General features: G+C 41.0%; 1 protein-coding gene across 2 annotated transcripts in view; it reads left to right on the forward strand.

Annotated features, from left to right (window-relative positions):
* plxna2 (plexin A2) overlaps window positions 1-22,391 on the forward strand; it is a 225,532-nt gene that overhangs the window by 153,604 nt on the left and 49,537 nt on the right. For both annotated transcript variants that reach the window (XM_088640137.1, XM_088640138.1), the window contains exons 13-17: window positions 5,308-5,459; window positions 12,118-12,235; window positions 14,430-14,566; window positions 16,361-16,528; window positions 20,167-20,260. In XM_088640137.1, the coding sequence (XP_088496263.1) occupies window positions 5,308-5,459; window positions 12,118-12,235; window positions 14,430-14,566; window positions 16,361-16,528; window positions 20,167-20,260 (669 nt within the window). The remainder of the gene's footprint in view (window positions 1-5,307; window positions 5,460-12,117; window positions 12,236-14,429; window positions 14,567-16,360; window positions 16,529-20,166; window positions 20,261-22,391) is intronic.

The raw sequence follows: 22,391 nt of genomic DNA on the forward strand, positions 1-22,391 counted from the left end.
TATTAAATGTCTGCTCCTAGAAAACACTCAGATTAGGCACTAGGTTATTCAGTTGCAATGTACCTGCAAAAGATACAGCTTTCCTGGGCTTCGGCTCTCATACAGACGTATATTATATATCTGATTCTTCCAGAACTCTATGAGTAGTCTATGCACTCTGTTTTCTGATAGTGTTTTGTTGAAGATGTTTGGCTGGGTGTTGGAGGGAGGGGTGCTTAAAGCCTAGAATATCAACTAGGGAAGAGTACCAGTTTCCAACTGAAGTCTTATACAGTACTGAAGATTCTACAGAAGGAGAAAGAGAAACTAAAGCTTACACATTTGATTTTTAGTGGTTTATTGTTTCAAGGTTCTTCTCAACCAGTCATTTCTTCAAGGAAACCAGATTTCCTGCTTTAACAACACACCTGGGTAGTTTAGGCCATACTTCCACAACACCTTCTGTACAGAGCTACATCCCGGTCTTAGTTCTAACTGCACCTCCCTGTATGTTCCAGTTGCGTCCTCATGTGCACGGGTATCTGTTGGTGCTGAAGAAGTCCAATGGGATGACAATTATTGCTGTTGCTTTGTGGAACATTGTCAAGTTTACCTAATAAATTGATTAGAATAGTTAATTAAGCCAGATCTGCTAGAATCCATGTTGCACATTTCCCTCATGTCCTGATAGTACGGTAGGCCAATATAATCATTGACGGTCATGACCACCCCTTGCACAGTGAATTTGCACTCCTTCTGTCTGGGTGTTGATTTACACTTCCTAGATTTAAAAACATTAGAACTAAGTTATCTTTTATTCCTACAGCTTTTAACCTGCTTAATGTGGACAATTGGTTGTACAGTATATTTTACTTCATATATTTTTTCTGTCTCATCATACATGTATGTCTCTTTGTTAATGGGTTCATTTCATCTTCTGTTAAATGTTTTTGTATATTGTATTCTGTCTTTTAACTGCCTGCCAAACATATTTCCCATCTGGGACAATAACAGGAAGTAAATAAAGTATCGTACAGGTGATCTTCTAATTTACTTATAGCTGTTGTTAGAAATTACCTTATATGTAATAAAAGTGAGATTTATTGGTCTATGATTACATGGTTCATTTGTGTCTCACTTTTTATTGGTGCCACATTAAGAAACTCCTGAGTGATTGTTGGAGGTTTGTCTCTGTTACAAATCTCATCTACTTAAGTACACTCAGTAGAAAGACATCAGGTCCTGGACTTTTGCTAATTATAAGAGCTTCTAACTAAGTGTTATGTTTGGAGGTTAGTGTTGATTTGTACATTTTAAGTATTCATGTTTACATAAGTCTCCTCCTTTGTGTAAAGATCAGACACTGGATTGGAAAAACAGTTACGGGCACAACTGTGACCTCCCACACCTCGGACTAGAAGCCAAAAGACTGGACCACTGTTGAACAGAGATGGAAAGCTGTTGTGAGTCATGGAGTAGTGGCGTTACAAAAAGTCTTTGAAGCCTTATTATTATGTAGTAGAAATGATCTCTGTGATTTGTGTTCTGTACAGCAGCCTGAGACCATAAACAGGTTAATCAGTTTTTATAGGTATCTTTAAATCACTATATTGTTAATCTGAACCAAATAACTTATATAAAATGCATGGCTCTACATTACAGTCTACACAGCCTGAAACATTGAAATGCATCATTAAGAAGTTCTAATTATACAGCATAAACCTAAAGATAGAGACTAAAGTGGGTCCTGAGAAGCCAGAATCTGGTCGGTGATAGTGCAGGGCTAAGGCTACAGGCTGCATAGGAATAAGCAGGCCTGAGAGAGCAGTGAGGATGAGAGGGGACCAGAAACAATGACAGTCTATAGACATAATGAGACAAGATGAAGGGAGCAGGAGGGATGAGGTTTGGTTGGATCTTAAATCTGTGCTCAGAGGAGAGGTGGCATGAGAAAAGCAAGGAGTGAATACTAAGTGAGGTGCGGAGTTAATTAAGAGCTAGAGTGAAACAAAATACTGAAGACCTTGTAGCCAGTTGCCTACGACTGTCATAGAGAGTTCTTTCTAAGAGTGTGTAATTGCTGTGTTCCTTCAATTATTCAAAGAAATTTGGTTTTTGTTTTTAGCCTTTTAGCTCGGGGAAATTGTGCTTTTTTTCTGGATGTCTCAGCAGTGTAACTGCTGCCACTACTGAAAGTAGCCACATGCGATGTTGAAAAATGAATGTTCCCACCATTATGTAAGCTAAATAAAATAAACAGTGGCTGGCATTTCCAGGCTGTTATTCTTGGCTGCTTTGCTTCTCCACAGTCTGGGTGTCAGTCTTAAGCCTGTATGGATTAGTAACACCAGGGAGGATATTTCTTTGAGGTTTCCTACCGATTAGTTTATAGAGAGCGCTTCTTGAGTGCTTAATGTAGGTCAGGGTTATTTTTATTTATTTTTGCTGTTTCCAACAATCCACCACCTCCTGAAACTGTCAGCCTTGCTCCTGGACTTTTCTGGTGTATGTGGAAGTAGGCAGAGGGATTAGAGCCTCATCCCACAGGTCTCACTGAAAAATGAAACAGTGAAGCAGACAGCCTTGAACATATGCAAGCGGAAACATGCCACCTTTCTAACAAACAGGATTACATTCCTGATTCAGAGTTCCGGAAGGACAATGGAAGGCTGTGGAAAAATGGATTTTCTCTATTCCTAGTCAACAGTCTAGGCGTTCTGGTCTGCTGAGCATCACTTAGGACAGAAACTGGGGTGTACCTTTCTTGTCAAGACTGCTTCAATCTACTTGCCCAAAACCTGAGACTGAAGCCTCCTTTTTAATGAGATGTGTCCACCTGACCAAGAGTTAGGTGAATCTACAGGGGTCAGTGTTAGAATTAAGATATAAGAATTCCTTGCATTTATATAACAACTTTCATCCCAAAGGATCAAAAGTGCTTTACATATAGGAGGGGGCCCACTTTTATCTCTGAAGTGCAATCTCCACCTGGGTGACGGACATCAGCCATTATTCACCAGCAGCTCTTCTACACATCAGATCAGGTGGAAAAGTGAGAAAGCCCTTTAGGTAGACCAGATTGTACTAACTTGTAGTGGAATTTAGCCTGGTTAGTTCCCCTGCTGTTTTGGACAGTGCCATGGAATCTTTAATGAGAAAGTATTCAGGATCTCAGTTTGATGTCATATCCACCGGACAGCACCTTCCACAGAACAGCATCCCAGGTCACAGTACCTGGGGCATTGGTTTGTAAATTCTACTCCAGTGGGAAGAGTGCCTCCTGCTCGTTCTCCAACACCACTTACAGAAACAATGTGGCTTACCATAGAGCTCTACCATCCCAGTACTGACCAGGTCTAGCCTCCTGGTATGTGATAAACGCAGACTAGACGGTATTGTCACTTCCTTTATATCTCTCTTTATAATGGAACCAAAGTATTGCATCAGGCCTATTTGGCCCATGGCTTTCTGCCTCTCAGTTTTGTTAGATCTCCACTTCCCTCTTCATACTGTATGTGACTGGTCCTAGGGCAGTGATTTTAAAGCCATATTTCATGGTGGCATCACTGTGTTGCAAAACATAGGGAATTATAGCCCTTCTGGTGTTGTCTTCTTGTGAATACTCACTTTTACATGGAAAGTCAATGAGGAGAAGGCTTAAACAGGGGGTCTACTATACTGTGCTTTGATTTCAATAATTCCCAGGAATTGTTGTGCCTCACTAAAATATACTGTTGATCTTATTGCAGAAATCTTGGTCTAGAGGGGTAGGGAGTTGAAAATTCCCCGTTATGATGCAGTTAACTTTTCCTGTCATCTGACATTTTTAGATACAGTGAAGAGCAAAGAATCTGCCAGATTCTGATTGGGGAAGTTTTCTTCACTTTGGTACTGTAGGTTACATAAAATGTGACTATAGACTGTCCTGGATGAAACAACAACACAGAACTCGAAGACATCTTGCTCAATGTCCTGGAAGAATCCCCCTTCTGTCGCAGCAAGAGGCCAGGTGCATCATCACTGGGTTTATTTCATCTGGAGATCCCCAGAGTGCCTGTACTGCTCTGGGGCTTCAGAGGGATTTTGGAGCCCAGGATCCACAATGTTCCTAAACGTGTGATGTGATGGATTATACTGTATAAATACAAAACATTTCCACCATTTGAAGAATTGCTGTTTGATACTAGAATTGTTCCATGTCTTGTGTCATCTCAGATACAGTAAATGTTTTCTTTTTTGTATATTTTTGCATCTTGCATTTTCAAGCATTAAAAAAGGGTGCATTTATTCTAACCCAGAGGCTTTTCAGTGGCACAACTACTAATTAATGTCCACTAAATCTAGGCTACAATATAGAACTCCCATTTGACAAAAGAAAAACATGGGGAGCATGAAACATTCTACTTTCATTATGGACCTTTAACCTAAACTCCAGGTTGGTAGCTAAGACTTCAATTAATGTCTTAAAAATGATTTACTCTTAAAAGACTAAAAAATTGTGTGTTTACTTCTTCTTTGGTTTTATTTTTTATTCTACTTTTGCATGCATACCCAGAAATGTCCCATTGATTGTGTGTATCAGTGCCTGTATTGCACACTGAGTATGTGTATTCATCAGTGCATAGTTAGGAAATAAGACACTGGAGACCTGCCAAGAGTGAGCCACTTCTGAATTTTATAGTTTATAATCCAGGATGCTATTTAGAGCCAAGGCCATGCTGTGAAGCCATATTGTATTTTATTAGAAGGTGGCCAGTGATATAACCTCTAGTTAGATTTATTGTTTGTAGCACCAAGAGCAGAGACAAGAGACCACTAGTGAGGGTGGGTCACAGAAGCACTAGACAAAATACTGATTTTGTAATCGGGCTGGTCTGTGTAATCAAAGGCTGTGCTGTGCATTATACTAAGCTTAATGAATACATACACAGCATGTACAGACCAAGCCCTAGCAGTATTCCAGCCTTTCAGAAATCTGGATATTCACAGTAAAGCTCTCTGTGATCCCTCTATTCTCTCGCCTGGGTATGAAGTAAATGTCAAGTATTTTGTCATCAAATTCTCTTATTATAGAGATTACTCATTTGTTTTAATGTTGGTTGTAGTGGTGTATTACAAGCATGTTTTCTCAAAATCAAAATTAGCTGTTAAGCAGCACAGTATAGTACGATACGTACTGTATAAGCATGGGCGGTGGAAGATTTTAATTCCACAAAAAGTTACCCAAGATCTACAGCTAAAATGCATTGCACCAGATACCATGTGATGCAGACCCCAGGAACTCATGCTGTCTCTCCCCCTGTCTCCTTGTCCTTCTTCTGCATGTAGGTGACCCCAGTGGCTGGGCCTCCAGAAGGGGGGACACGCGTGACGATCCATGGGGTGAACCTGGGGCTGGCCTTCTCGGAGATCAAGGGGAACGTGCAGGTGGCTGGGGTGCCGTGCACTCCACAAGAGGATGGCTACATCATTGCTGAGCAGTGAGTATCAGGGCGCCTCCAGACCACTGGGACTTAACTTAGCATTGACTTAACTGTGCAGCCATTAGTATAAATTGCCTCAGATCACTGGACCATTTAGTCAAGGGCAGTGTCGATGATGTTTGTGGTCTCATGGTTTTTTAGAGGCATCAGTGCATTCATATCCAAATCATGTTCCTGTTTTGTCCTTGGAACTTAAGAAAGGTTGCAAACAAGTGATGGCCATTCAGCGCTCTGGCCCAATTGGTTGTTAGTAGCCTATTGATCCAAGCATATTTTTTAGCCATTTCTTACAGGAAGTCACATGGCCAGGTAACTTGTGCCATATTCCCGCAACCCTTTGGTAAAGAAGTACCTTCTATTTGAGGTGATTTACTCAAGGGAAATGTTAAAGAGCCACCAAGCATCACAGCTCAGTACTTCAAATACTCACACTGTCCATTTTACCTTCCTTATTAGGAGTCTTCTGCATTTTTGGTGTTTATTTTTTTACATGGCCATTTAACCTTGACTTTGGTCAATTCGGTTTCCCAGTTAACAAGTTTTAAAGCTGCAAACTACGACTCAAGGCCTGAGCTACTTTTCTCTTCACATCTGAGCCACCGCAAAATCTCAAGCACAGTTCACGGGTAACAGTGATCGCTAATTCCACAGCCTGTTTAATCGTTTTCTACTATTGGAAATGCATGGAGTTTACAAAAAAAGATGGAACTATAATCTTAATAATTACAATTAATAATGATAAAAGAAAACATTTTACACCCAGAGGGTGAAGATTCTGTTTTGCACAACTAAATAAAGATGCAGTGACAGCTAATTGCATTTTAAAGAGAGGTGTGTTTGCTGGAAACACCAGAAAAGTAGAATACTACTTTTTAGTATTAGTTGCATAAGTACTAATTGGTGATCGACTTCTGGCACTTTTTAATAATTAAGAAATATAAAAATACTTAAATGGTCTCCATGAGTAACGTGACTTTCAGGACACTGTGCACCATATTGTTATTATTATTAGGATGAGGAAGTAGATTCCACGTATCTTTTATAGAAGGTATAGCCAGAGAAAGAGGTATAGCTGTGTGATGTCATTCAAGGAGCCTTAAGGCCATGCTGTGAGCAATGTGAATGCATTCAGTCAAGCATCACACACAGTTTTATACAGTATTTTTCTTAATCATTAAAAATTGAATTCCATTTCACAATAATGCCAAAGAAACAGCAGGAGATCTCATTACTAAGAAGGATAATAATGGTCTGGCTTGTATTGACGCTTATGGTCTTTATGGTTTAGTGCTCCATAGCACTGTGTTGACATACTAGAATGTGTACTAGCAGTATAAAAAGAAAATGAAACACAGGGAAGCTGAAGGTGGCAAAACAGGTGAATAAATGCTCAGCAAGCCACGGAGAGAAAATGGAAGCAGGGGGAAGTGGAGGTGTGAAACAAGATCACCTTGCCATTTTCGTGGATGGTGAGTTGTCGGAATATTTCAAAGGAGATCCTCAGATCAATGAGCCTTTTCTAAAGCGTGCAACTCGTGTGATAGTTGTGTAGCACTGTGGCAGAGTCACTCCTGCCCTCTGGCTTGTAACTTTAGCCCTGAAGCTATACAACAGCTGATTAATGAGGGACTCCGTATGAGCAGTGATGGAGGAGGCACCATCTCTTGCTGACTGGATGGATGATGGCAGATTTCAGCAACCCTGTGTGACAGTGCCAAGTGGCAGGAGTGATGTCACCCCTCTCTGACTTTTATGTGAATTAGATTTGTCCTGTGATGGAGCACCTTGGTTTTTGGTGAGGAGAAGCTATTCAGAATCTAGGAAGTGGCTCCATGCATGCTCAGAGCCTGCAAGTGACCAGGTTCAACTCCCAGAAGAGGTGAGGGGATCTGCAATTGTCACATGGTGCCAGTTTCCTCTAAAGATCCTCCATGGTATAAGCTAGGGGTGACTCTGTGCTTCCGGGACTGTGTACACGTGAGATGCCAGTCTAGCTCTGGCAGGCACATCTGTCTGCATCTTGAGCACGTTTCCCTTTTGCAAGGAATTCATGCAATCATTTATATTTAAACCCCCTGCGACTCATGACAGATGCACAAACCTGAAGAGAAGGCATTCGGAGCTTCAATTGAACAACCACTTGAGTTAACAAAGAAAGCTGTACAAAATGCCACAGTTGTTCAGCTATTCAGCTTGAGTTTCACGTCTGTCACATTTCTGTCCATGGATGTACAGTATGTTTGTGCCTCTTGGTGTGCATCAGCTGGACATTCATACAAAGATCATAATAGTAAAAACTTGAATTAGACAACTCAGTTTTTTTCTGCTCTAGGTTCTGCTATGTGATTTAGCTCATATGAAGTTCATTTGGCAACATAAAGCAAAAACAGTTTTTTATAAGAATGCCAATACATGGTACTGTATATAAATACGAGCTTACCTTCTTAAAATTAACAGCACTTCCGTGCTCATGTTATATATTGTATGTAACCCAGCAGATGCTCAGTAACTTATACAGATGAACCATACTATTTATATAGAAATGTTTTGGAGATATCAATATTTTTATACTTTGCTAAAACTGGGCAAATTCTGTGGTTTTCAAGGGGGGTATAAGGGTACTCATTTGATGATGTTAAGATGACAGGCTAGTGTCCATATAGTATTTTGCAAGAAATCTTTCCAGGGGTGCTGAAATGTTCCAGGTGATTTTTCTGCATTGGATGTGTGACTGATGCTGTAAGGAATTCAGCTGGTACAGGACAGGCCTGTACCACTTTCCCATAGCGTGCTCAGTGCGTGGAATCCTTCTATGACATGTGCTGGCAGCAATTGTTAATTACTGTTGTACTGATATACTACCCAGCCTTCTCCGTATAGCATTACTGTGCTGTTTTTCATTTAATGAATATTTACAACTCATGGAAATATGCAGAGGTGGAAGTGTGGGAGGGAAGTCTTGAACCATCTCAATCATTTCAGTTTGTTTCACAGCAGTGCGAACCATCCCCGCATGTGAACCTAATAGGAGCTGCTCAATAAATAATCACTTTCTTGTGGATTTAGATAGAAAATTGCATCTCCAGTTGGTAGTGTCAACAATCAGACCCAGCCTGGAACTTTCAGGTTGGCCTAATTAGCTCACATTTGTCAGTTTCCCTACGGTGAGAGTGGGTATTAGGGTCTGAGGTAGAGAAGAGCTCCCCATCCCTCAACATCTGTCACCGTTTTTTAGTTTTTCTACATTGTTAGGGAAATAGAGTCTTATTTCTTTGTATGCTACATGTTGCTTGTAAAACGCTTTTTGATTATTTTGTGTTTTGTTGCTATAATCTACAACAAAGTCAATTACTCCTCCAGGCGTAGGCAGTTATCATGGTAGAAACACCCCTGCACCCATAAAAAAATTTCATGATTCTGTAAGGTGGCAGTTTTCAAAGCAGGGCAAAGTTCAATAAACACAAAGTGAAACTGCAGTGAAGCACAAGAACCCACCATAAAAAATAGTGATGCAGCTAATTATGTGAGTTAACAGCTTGCCTTTATGAAGGTCGTGCAGCTCAGTTCAGTGAAAACAGAAAATCCATGTATAATTACTTGCTTTAGTTATTGTAAAGGTAAATCAGAGTTTTGTGAAATTAAAAATATGGAAAGCGATCCAGTTAAAAAATTGGGAAGATCGACAGCGTGGGCTGGGTGGAGAGGAATTGCTTTTCTCTTTCAGTTCATGCTGAAAATACTGTAAAAGTTAAATTGTTGTCCACAGCCACAGCAGCTTATTGGTCTGCAATGGGTTCATGTAGGAGCTGTCGAGTTCCTCATCATAAATCAGTTTCAAGCTGTGTCCATTTTTAATGTGTCTTTACTTAGGTCGGTGCACAGGCACAGCTGCACAGATAAGCCCTGAGTTAGCAGACCAATGCACAGTATGTTTCTTAATACAGCATTACTTACTACAGCAAGTACCTCCATCATTGAGCAACACGATGACAGGTCCTCAAGTGTATGTTCACCAGGGCTCTGAGACACTGTCACATCTCTAATAGGAGAGTTCATCTGTTTGCTATAGCCCAAGTAATTGTTTTTAGACACTTCAGGGTTTGATTTTCCTGGGCTGGATGAAATGCCACAGATTGTGTCCAACTTCGTCTTAGCCTTTGCAGTGTGAGTCCTTATCAAGAAAAGCTGTGTAAAAATGAAAATAACAGAGCTGATATGAAACTGCACGACAGTAACTTTTGATTCAGTTCAAAAGACTTCAGGATTTGCAAAGACACTGTGTGTTCCCTTTGCAGTGTTTCACTCTTAATCATTCAGCTTAGTACAGCTTGACCTGGAGCAGGGGGACAATACGGAATTATTCCCCAGGTTCATAATTTCACTTCCTGTTTTACACCTTTGGTTGCCAAGCACAGCCAGACGTTTGGCCCCTCCCACTCTGCAGGCCCTCTCTGGGCCATTCTAATTGAAATGCGCAGCGTTGCACTGGCTGCAGGGGACAATCTGTTAGTCGCTCGTGGCTCTGACAGTTTAATCCGAATGGGCCTCTGTTCGAGGGAATTCATTTATATTGCTGCAAAAAAACGTCAAAGGAAAATTAAAAAAGAGGCTTGGAACGGCAGAAGTGCAACTAAATGGGAGTAGGGGATCTTTTGGTGGATGGGGGTGATTTGGTTGGCAGTGCTGCCTGCCCTCATATTTGGTCTGTTTCCACTTGTAGGAGATAGTAATACACAGTGTTTATGGATCTCCTGAGAGAACAAGCAACTGTAGAATTGCGTTTTGTGTGGATTCAGTACTTCTTCTGCCTCCTGTTCAACCATCTGTCCTACTGGAGTGTCTGTTTGTACCTGTACTGTATGTACAGTATATGTTTGTGAGAGCTGCTGCTTACATAAAAAGTTTTTCTGGAGAGAGACAAGATTATCATTGTGGCATTAATCACAGATACTAATTGAAAAGTTATGTATAATCTTCCCCGAACTGTTCAAGACAGATTGTCCTGAGCATGTTATTAGTTTACCCATGTTACTGTGGCTCAGTATAACAAGCTGACACGATTCAACAAGATGGCATTAACTTGCAGCCAGTCCTACTAGGCACTGCCTAGTAGGGCCAGTGCTTAACTAGCAACCAGAATGAAGAATGACGTCAGGTACAATGTAGCATTCTATCAGTATAAAGCTTTGAGTATATGCATTCCTGAAGAGTTTAATATCCATGGTTAACAAATTAAATGGACATTTCATTAAACTAAATTAGAAATTGCACTTTAAAGGAATAAATAAAAAGTCCCAATTCATAAGAAATATGAAATCAATCTCCATCTTGGCATTAATATCTGTTTTCTGAACAATCTTAACTAGTTAAAGTGATAAAAAACTCAAATAAATAAGCAATTTACTTTTTTCTTGATTATTTTATTTTTGCAAATGAACAACTGATCATAGCTCCAGTTCTGGGATTTTTATTAAATGTAACCCTTTTTCAGGTACAGTAAGGGCATATCTACAGAGACCTTTGAGTAATCTATGTATGTTAGACTACTAATTTCTTTTACAGCTCTTTCAAAATCTTCTCTCAAACTTTATCACAAGGCTATAAAAGAAACAGAAGGTTATATCTTCTGAAGTTGGTATCCCACAACCCTACAAACAAGCTGTTATAAAAGATGGCCTGGAATGGAAATTATTCAATGTTAATGAAAGATGGGTTTGTGATAAATCATAAAAACGAGGACATTGTGAGGTGCACAGTGGTCTAACGCTGATTACACACAGATTCATTTTATATCTAAAAAGTTTGTTCAGGAAAAAGTTACACCCAGTAAAGCCAGACAGTATGTCATGGTCAGATTAATAAAAATGCCCCTATATGCTCATGCATTGTAAACACTGAAAGGGGGAGATGGCCCTTAAGCTGATTTTAAACTGACTGTTTTATCAAATCACACTTGTTTACAATTGAAACTCATCGTAGCTCATCATGAGGCCCCACTACACATGCTTGAGGAGGTCAAGGCTCAGAAAGGTTGGAGAATGTGCTCATTGGGGATTCAGAAGTTAAGTGCTTGCGCACTTTATTGCTCACCACAAGAGCTAATCGATCCCTGCCTTCATTTTATTAGATCATTTGATCTCGCCACCTGATGATTGGGAGACTTCTGATCATGCTGTGGAGAGGGGCAGTGGGTGGGTAGGGGGACTTCTTGCGTTGCTATACCCACAGGATGCTGCTGACCAACAAATGAAAAAAAAAAGTCAGGCCCCACACACCAGCTCCATAGGGAACTAACTCAGTAATGCTCATTAGTGCTGTGGCACGAATGGGTCTGTTGTTTTCTGCAATGGAATTACAAAAACATACGCAATCACAGAGAAACTGCAAAACCACAACAGATAAGACCATCAAAAATACTGGTCATGGCAGCTACTATATGAATTCAAGGGGCTATGTGAATGGAAGTTCCAAAATACTGTTTATTTATTATTTTTGAGCTGTTCTTTTGTCTCAGGCCTTTCTCTGTGTATGCCAGATAAATCCATTGTCCCATGTCCCAGTCTGTTTTTACCCATGGCTCAGTTTGAAAACTGACTCTGTGATGATGAGAAAGCCTCCTGGGGTCAGCCCTCACACTGTCTGTGTCCCCTGGCAGGATCGTGTGCGAGATGAACCAGACGTCTCCGGACACTGAGCCCGGCCCGGTCCAGCTGTGTATTGGCGAGTGCAGGCCGGAGCTGAAGACCAGGTCCTCCCAGCTGTACTCCTTTGTGGTATGTACTGCATCTCTCACCCACCACATTCTCCCAATATGTATCTCAGGCTGACCTACAGTGCTGTAGACACCAGGCAGGAGAAACAGCTCCTCTCTGAACTGAGGTTCTTGATGATCAGGCTCATACTTTCTTATACTTTTCCCTGCATCTACAGGAAGCAGTTTTCTGTGTATCACTTTAAACTACACATTCAAATAATGAAATGTTTTAGAAATTAAATAAATTTCTTACACATTAATTGAGTAATGGAAATATGACAGTAAAAAGAACATAATTCTGACATTATCTCCTGAAATGTAACCCTGGTGTTAGGAGTATGTAAAACTTTCTCTGCTTTATCACTATAAGTTATTAGTAGACTGTTATAGTGAAAAACTAAACTGTTGTGATTGTTTTCTTCAGAGTTTTAATGTGAGATGCTAGTACTCTGCTATACTTTTTGTGATTTTTATTTTATTAATATTCATTTGGTCCCAGTCTCATCTTGTTCAGTCCAGCATCTGCCCTCTCGTATTCTCATATACTATAGCTCTTTTGTCCTCCTTTTTACTGTACAATGACAATAAATGGCTTTTACAGCTAATATCGCCATTTATATTCATCACTTTGTAGGAACAATAGGGGCCTCTTTTATTTGGTTGCCATGTGATTGATATAGTGAAGAATCTTATCATTTGATTAGGATGTGTCTTGAACAGCACACCAGTGAAACAATTAAATTACAAAAAAAAACAGATGCGCATTTTCCTGTAATCTCTCCTTAGAAAGGAAGCAGGAGAGTGTACTGTTTTGACGACTTCTAAATTAAAAACATTTGCAGAAGGCTAATCCACACTTCAAGCCTGCATTATTTAGTATTGGATGGCAGTGATGTCATCAGCTATCCTTGTGCTATTCAAAGAAAAGCCATGATACCTCATGTGCACTTAGCAGTTGGCTCACCCCAAGGGATACATCCAGTATATTCTCAGTAGTGATTAACTCGTATCATACATTCTACACAAACACCAAGGCTGGGAGAAACTGTAATCAGTAGCACAATACAGGAATAATTAGCTTTTACTCTACAATTAACAGGAATTTACAAGCCTAATTTTGGATTTCAAGAAGTGCATTAACCTTGCCTTCAGCTCTTCTGCAGTAGCTGCATGTTGATGCTCTGTAGATGCATTGCATATGGTGACCATGCTATTTGTATTGCACACAGCTGATGAACAATAATTAAGGCTTTGTTTAATCTTTAATCCTTGATTGCACATTACAGCACAAAAACCTTAATCACTAAGCCATTCACAATCGTCAGACCTCTCTGTGTCCTCTGAGGGACGTGCTTCTCATTCAAAACTGAAAAATTCTAAATCTCTTTAGAAACAAAATTAATAGCAAGATAAGTTGACCTTCTTGCCAAGAAAGGTGTCTATATTCCTGCTGTAATGTCTGCATTCATCTGTCATTTTCATCTGTATACATAATTCTGTGTTTTCATTTTATTTTTTAACTTTATTGAATCATACTGTACATACCGTGTGTGTCCCCTCTACCAACACCAGGCAGCCTCGCTAAGTTAAGGAGGTTTTTGAAAGGTTTGACAAATAATATTTGACTGGTATACACAAACCACTGAATAAAGAGTACTATCATAAAACTGCGACACCTACAGCAGTGAATCCTGAAAGTATTTATTGTTTTGGTTTTGTAAGCTTTTAATGATATTGCCAATAATTTTATTATTATATAACAGCCTTTGCTGAGAATAATCTCAAGGCTTTTAACAAATCAAATGACAGAAACTAAATGTAGAGGACCCAGACATTACATATTCCAATCCAAAACTGCTGACATTTTGTACAAGAAAAGATTTTCTGAAACAATGAGAATACCCCTTATACAAGGATTATCAAACCCAGGTAAAAGCAAAGTAAAGTGTATGATGGCACAGCAAAATCAGACTAGGAGACTAAAGGATAGGGATGCAAAGTACAGCATGATGTGCACTATGGAGACCCATGGCAAAGTAAATAGGCAGGAGGAGTGGTGTAATAATTTGGGAAAAGTCACAAAAACAAAACAACAATTATTCCAGGGTTAACCTTCAGAAAGAAACAGGGCTGTCTCAGTGCCCAGGCTGGGTGAAGGTAATGTGATGCCCACCGGCATCAAGCCTGATTCTGGCTGCCCTGTTTCCTCACAGATGCCGTCAGTGCAGGGGGTGTCGCCAAGCCGAGGGCCGGAGTCTGGGGGCACCAAGGTGACCATCATGGGAGAGAACCTGGGCGCAGGCAGCAGTGTGACTGTGCTCTTCGGGAACCAGACCTGCGAGTTCTATGGGTGAGCTGCCCTCTTTTCATGCCCTTTCCCTGATTTCTGTTTTCAGTGACCTCGCCTTCATGAAACACTGACTCTGTTAAGACTAGCTCAGCCACAGAGCGTTCAAACCCACAAATTCATTTTGTTCAGAAAATGTCACCATTTGATACAAAAATGGAGAACGTTGAGCTGAGCTGAAAGGATGCTCTTCTCTCCTACTGTGACTAAAAAATGTTGAATGCAGTTTTCATTTCAGGATAAGAATGATTTAATATACAGTGTCAAAACTAAAATATCACATTCATTGACAGTTCTAACTTTAAGCCAATAAAGCACCCTAGAGCTCCAGAGCTCCAATCAAACTCCGGAAAGAAAACTATCAGGAGTCCAAGTTGGTATAAACAACCAAATTCACTTTAATTTAGTATTTGAAGCATGGCTCGGCCTGTTAGCCATGTTATCATTAGGGATACTTGAATAGTATACTTGAATTGGCCAGAATTCTTGTATTATTTTTCTGATCCAGTAAAATAGCTCAAGTTACATCCTTCATGCAAGTTGCGGATTGATAATTCCAACAAAGGCCTCCACTTCTGGTTCACTCTCTCATCTTCATTCTAAATAAGCAGGACTTGCCAGGAAGCTGCAGCCCTTCAGGACATCATTGATTTTTCTTCAACCTTCTGGTGTCAATAAGTAGTGTATATCTTAATAAGGCTTTGATGACTTGCTACATCAATTCTCTAATACTGAAGAATAAAACTTCAGATGCCCTTGTCACTTCACAGAACGCGCAAGGGGGTAGCCTTCAGTCTGAGCTAGAATGTTAATTTGGCCTTCTTTATTTTTCTTTCTACTTAAAGACCAGCTGCCGCATTCTCATTGTAATGCTGGGAGGTCGATTAGACAAAACGATTTTAATGATACATTAGCTAATTACCACTGTCCATTTGCATTAGGGTCTCTGGCCAGGGCACTGCACGAGGTGCAGGTGGGTGGGGCATTTGCGGGGCATGTGGATGGTTAGAGTACCATGCAGATTGGCTATGATGGGCTAAAAATAGAGAAGAAAGATAAGCTACAGCCAGCTGGGCATCTGAACAGCAGACAGCATGTAGTGAGGGGAGTGCACCGGGGCGGTGTACTCTGCCCTTGCCAACCTTACCATGAAGGAACACTGCCCTGGGCGAAAAGCACCACTAGTACCACACATTGTGGAGCTCTGCGCAGTGAAGCCAGAGCTTGATTCACATCTCACTGTTGCACTGCCATGCAGTCATTACATTACTTTTATCACCGCAGTAATAGTTTACATCATTACTTATTCATATTATTTATTCTGGACTCCCAAACTCATTGACTTGGTATGAAAAATTAAACAGAAACCAAACTTGTGAAAGTTTGCCAATTTGAATTCATGAAGTGTTTTTTTTCTGTTTTGTTACCTAATTTTTGCAATGCTGTAGTTTGCTAGTTTTTTAATGAGCCTTGTGAACATCCAAGATGGTCTCTTGTGTTCGAGCACAGCAAAGGGATGTTAAAACCCTGAGCAAATGGCTGATACAAAGTGCCAAAATACTGTGTCTAATTCACAGTGACACATTTTCATGGGGGTGCAATAGGTCCTGTACACGTGCTGTCTGTGGATTTTCATGTCAGGTGAAGGCATGGTGAATCTTCTCAGTTTTATGATAATAATCTGATCTTCCTGTAGACTATGGTCTTGAGGGCCTGGCAAGCTGTGTTTGTGACCAGGCTATTGTGGAAGCTGGTTTTCATTGTCTTTCACCCCCCACCTCCTCTTCCTCCTTGCAGGCGGACGATGACAGAGATCGTCTGCTACTCTGCACCCTCACTGACGGGCGTGAGCCCAGTGCAGATCACAGTGAGTGTGGACCGAGCCCAAGTCAGAGAGAGCTTGCAGTTCGAGTACATTGAAGACCCCACTGTACAACGCATAGAGCCAGAATGGAGCATTGCCAGGTATCCAGTCCTCGAAACACGTATATCTCAGCATGTTTTACACAGAGCCCTGCCTTGTTCAGATAAGCACTGACACTGATAACACAACCTCACGAGAGCTCCAAGCCCGAAATCTTGGACCTCCGAATCGAGCAAGGACTGATACTGATAGTCTAGCATGAGGCTGATTTTGCACAAGCATTGAAGGGAAATTGTTTTCATCAAGTTTTCAAGTTTAGATACAACTTTGCGTTCAGGCACTAACTTAAATAACTGTCTCTTTAATTGCCTTGGCAATCACCCAGTTTACCAGACTGAGATAATCTTCATTGATAATACTCGTCAACACCCATCAAGCACAGCTTTTAATTAGCACAAACTAGCACTTATGGCTAACAGTCACCTTACATTTCAGCTCTCCAGATGCCTGTTTCTGGCATGAGAATTGCACACTACCCTGCTGTATTTGTTTTTAGAAGTCCAAATTCAGTCAGGATATTGTAGCATGATAAATGCTTATTAATAACTACAGAATTAAGTATTGCTGTGGATTTTTAATGAGGCCTCTTTCAAATAGTCTCAGCTGTAGAATAGTTCTGTTGATTCTAGAGCGCTAAAATACAGGGAAGATGAGCCTTCTGAATAAGCAGCACATCCGAAAATCAGCATCAGTAGTCCCGATGATAGATGTCCACCCATGGGTGCTTTGATGTCTACAGAGAGAGGGCAGAGATAAGCACATCTTGACTATGATTCTAAATTGATAAAATTCCAAAATTCTAAATTCCAAAACATGGCCAACCACTCAGGTACATGGAGGGTATGGAAACCCATTCCACTTGATGACAACATGACCAATCACCAGCTGTAATTGTACAGTTTAAAAGGCACTACCCAGCTGCTCTCTTGGCTACACTCCACTGAATCAAAACCTGGCCAGCTGACAGCCATGCGCTGCTACTGCTGTTGTCTGAATCTAAGGACATCAACTTTAGCTCAGGATGCTAAATTAAATAGAGAGGCCTGCATAAAATAGAATTCTGCTCCAGGTGCTGCCTGCAGCGAGATCTTGTGACTAGCCAGCCTCCATGAGTCTTCTCTATCACCTACTGTAAGTCTATACGGTTGAACTTTCATCGACACGCCTGAATATACCAGTATGTAGACATAGCCTACTACACAGGGAGTAAGCCACGTTTCTCCCCAGCAGTGATTCATTGAGGTCAGGATCCACTTCTGGGATTAACTTTAAAAACTTGGTTTAGCTCAACACTAGGCAGGAGATCCTCCCCAAGAGAACTGCCTGTCAGTGTGAGGCTACAGCAGGACTCTCCCTCTCCTTGAGTCCCCAAGGCTGCACCCCAGGGTTGGGTGACAATCCATCCAGAACATGGATTGGACATCACTGCGATGAACACCATCAGCTGTATCTCTCTCCTGCTTCAAGGGAGTTATGAATCCACTGTTGTTGGATGAGTATTATCAGTATTCCACAGAATCTATCTCAAGGTTCACCTGTTATCCTAAACAAATGGTTTGATGTTTTGTATTTTGAATCCAGATATTGCATTTGAAAAACAAATGCTTGTGCAATTTACTGTTACAATTAATAAACTGTGCCAGTAAATTCACACAACACTAATTAATATTATTGCCCATGATTACAAATCTTGATGTGCATTGTTTACACTTATTTTGTCATTTATTTTTTAAAAATATGTATTGTAAACAGTCCTAACAGCATGGCAAATACTGCAATCAGCAGATCGGGTTTAGCTGGTTTGTTAATGTGAAACATCCATTAAGGTAGCTTCAGTTGTGATTTATTGGTGTCTCACAGGCAAATTCCACTACTACAGAAAGGCAAGGTTAACTAACTTTATAATTAAGACTTTTTATTGAGCACCAGAACATGTGTTGGAGGAAACAGATGGTGATCAGATGAAATTTGGTGGAGTGGAGGCGCCTCAGGGGGAGGAGGAGACAGAGGAGAGGAATGATGATTATTAATTAAACTTATTTTGTGAGCAGGTATATTGCTTGCGTGTTCTTTTTTTTTAATAAGACAAAACGAAACAGCTATCAATTGAAGAAATCATCTACTACGATTATAGTCAAGTTCCTTGAAGGTGTTGCATGGTCCTGAATCATTGGTGTGTACAATGAGTGTGGTGTTAGCATTTGCTCAGGGGCAAGTACTTCAGCCTGAAATGCTAGACAACGAACAGGGAAATTCAATAAAAAGAAAGAAACAGGGTTTAAAATATAGGCTGGACAACTCTCTCTGTCTTTTTCTTTCTCACTGTTCTCAGTCTCCCCCCCACCCATTTACTCTTTCATCTTTGAACATACTGTAATATGTGTCTTCTGTTCCCTTTCTTGTCCTCCCCCTTCACTCCCTCTTCTTCTCTCTCCACTCCTCTCCTTCACTCGCTCTTCAGCTCCCTCCATGTCTTCGTCTTCCTTTCCCTCTTTTCCTCTTCCTTCACATCTTCATCTTTCCCTCCCCCTCTCTCACATGTCCTCTCTTTCCATATCTCCCTCTCCCCCTGTCCCCCTCTCTGCGGCACTAGTGAGCACCACCCGTAGTGGGCTGTCTGCCGTGTGTTAGCCCTCTCCAGCTGATTGGATTTGTTAGATAAGTGGAGGAAATTGTCAGGACAATGTGGTGTAATAGAATCCCAGAGCCGCTGTCACTGATTGCTGGAGGCCACCTTCTGCACAGCCCAAGGACGAGCTTTTAGTGGGAAATAAAGGCACAATCAGCGTTGAGGCTGATTGTAATAATGTGGTTCAAACACTGTAGATTTATGCAATGTATGGACTAATAAAATTGTGCAAATTGTGCTTAAAAGTCATGATAAACAGAACAATGTTCCCAGATATTTGCTCAGAGCTTTTAATGCAACTGCAGCATAAACTGCATCTTTCCTAATTGCAAAATAAAAGCCAGCTCTTAATAAAAAATAACACTTATGTTTGGTTTTGTAGCCTTTTTTCACAAAATATCAGTAGAAAAACATGGAAAAAACAGGTCAGAGCCGAAGTATGCCTGTAAATGTTTTTACACACCTACCAATAAATCAGTATGACACATTAAGATGTGGGTTATTAGCCAGATGTAATAAAATAGCTTTCAGAAACTAATGGTAGGGAGAGATAGTAAACCACAACTCACAAGATTGACCTAAATTCCTGCCCGGTTGCAAATTCAGCTCCTCCTTCCCAGCTTTTAGTAGTCCACATCAGGGATCCCCATTCCTACTCCTGGAGGGCCTGTGTCAAGTGATGTTCAGTCCAGTTGGGCTTGTATAGACCTGAATCAGATCAATATTAGCTTAATTCCACCAGTTTAGTAGCTTCCCCCAGAACCTCAGGTGCTGATATTTAAAGAAGCCTAGAAAACCTGCGGTATCACCTGGCCTCAAGGTACAGTAGCACAGTTGCCTCTCGACTTGGTTCTTCAGTGTGTATATATCAGAGAGTAGGAATGCCCCAACTCCCTTCACCTCCTGTCCAGCATGTCATGCTTTAATCAAAACTCAATGTATGACACTATTTGCATGTGCCTGATAGTAAGTATCTAAATCACATTGTGCAGTTGGAATGTCCTGACATGCAGTGCAGTCACTACTTGCTCCCTCTCATTCTCTGTGCAGTGGTCACACTCCGCTGACTGTGATTGGGACCAATCTGGACGTGGTTCAGGAGCCCAGGATCCGAGTGAAATACAGCGGCCGGGAGTCTGTCAATGTGAGTAATGGGAGAGCGGCAGGGAGGGCGAGCAGACCTGCATGCCCTCCAGAGCCATCCATTCTCAACTGCTTTAGAAATGTTCTGTCACCCAAGCAGCTCTTTTTGTCAAAACCTGGATTTTTGGAGTTATTTTTGTTTATTGATTCACCATGTCTTCTTGGTCCTTTTTTCAGTGGCATGGTTTGTTTTAATGGGATGTATGTATTTTAATTGCAAAGTGCACCGTGAAGTGTTGTTCAGACTGGAACCCAGCAGATAATCATAAAGACTCTGACACATACTGTACCCAGGCTGCAGAATTGTTCTCTTTTCCTTACTCACTACATCCACATGTAAAGATACATTGTCAAGATGTTGAAATCACACCCAGCTTCACCTACTTAGGCAGCCTTGTCACTGATGATAACACCGAAGCTGAAATCAAGGCAAGGGCTGACAAAGCTGCAATAATTTGGAACAGACTGTACAACATATGGAAAAGCAGAAAGACATCAATGAAGAGCAAGAGGCGACTGTACAGCAGCTTGGGTATACATGGTCATACTTCTGTATGGGGCTTCAACTCTTGCTATCTCCATTGCATCTTATGTATAGAATGTCAAAACAAGGGCAACAACAGCACTGTATGCCAGATCACAGACCAGCCACCATTCAGCAAAACTTTTCAGAAGGAAAGTTTTCATTTTAATTTGGTCACAACATGAAAATGGACAGCTGCAGAACTGCTAAAGAAGCATTACTGTGGACACCTGATCAACAAAGACCTGCTGACATACTGAGCTGACATACTGTAGGATGGGGCACAAGAGTGGCCCCAAGACATCCGCTTGGTGGGTTAAGCAGTAATGTGACATTAGGCACAAGAAGTCATAAATATAATTACGGCCCTCAATCACACATTAACAGATCCTATTGGGTGCGGAGATGGGCTGTTTTTCCGTGGACTTCATGAGGTAAAACGAGGTGTCCTGCTTCATAAGCATGGTAGTCAAAGCCGGATGGAACAGAAAAAAAAAACATGTTTTTCAGCATTTCTTTAAAAATACGTCAGTCTTTTGAAGCAAATTGTGTTGTTGTTTTATGGAAATGTGTGTCTTTTCAAAAGTATTGCAATCCGTGCCACAGAGGGACAGACAAAAAAAAAAGCATTACTGCTGAATGAGGCCTAGCATGACACTGCATCATTCACAGCTATTCCAGTCCATCAGCGCCCTGTGCCAGTGCACACAGTAAATTATCTGTCATTGAACAGCTTCCATTCAGGCTGCGGAGTAAGATTTAGGTCATGGCTAGAGAGAATAAAAAAAACAAAAAGGAGGGACAGAGGAAAGATGAAATGTTCAAAGTACTCTGATGGAAAATCGCAGCAACAATAGAGCGCTGGTCGTCACAGAGCCATGAATAAAAAACGAAGACACTGGTAACTGCATGAGTCACATGACCCGGGAGCAGACCTCTTTGCTTGACGTCACTGCCGAGATGCAGCATAGCTCCTCCAGACAGGCGAACATTCCAGCCACTTCCAAACTTAACTAACTGCAGTACCCCGGCTTTCATAATTAAGTGCAATCAAAGCGTTTCACATGCTTAATGGAAGCATTTTATGAAATCCCAATCAGAAGGTTGTAGCGGTGAACAAATAAAGACATTAGGCATTAAATGTTTTTTTTTTCCACCTCTCCTCAACTTAAATTAAAAAACACTCTTGTGGCTAGTTTAATGGAATTCAAGAAAAAATACCATAATGGGTTTTAATGGAAGATTAACTTTGGTCAAAAGTCGTCGTCAGCATAAAGAGTAGCAGAGCAAGAGGGGTAGGGAAGGAAGGAAATCTATACCGATTGGATTTGCATTTGGGGTCTGCATTTAATTAAGTAAATGAAGTTTTTCTTGTTTTGTGGCCTAAGTGTATTGCAGAAAGGCAGGAGCGTGCCCTGTGGGAGAGCTGTCTAATTGCAGGTGCAGTGTATTAGTAAATGATTGCCTTGTGTTGGGCTTACACCTCTCAGCTCCTCCCTACAGCCACTCTCCACTGCTGCTCTGGCAACCCTGCCTGTAGTTTAACACTGATTAATATCTGAAAGCTTTTCTAAAAGACATTCTTCCCGGTTTCCTCTGCTGGTCGTTG

This window comes from Lepisosteus platostomus, chromosome 7 (genome assembly GCF_059453375.1).
Source record: "Lepisosteus platostomus isolate fLepPlt1 chromosome 7, fLepPlt1.hap1, whole genome shotgun sequence".
NCBI lineage: Eukaryota > Metazoa > Chordata > Actinopteri > Semionotiformes > Lepisosteidae > Lepisosteus > Lepisosteus platostomus.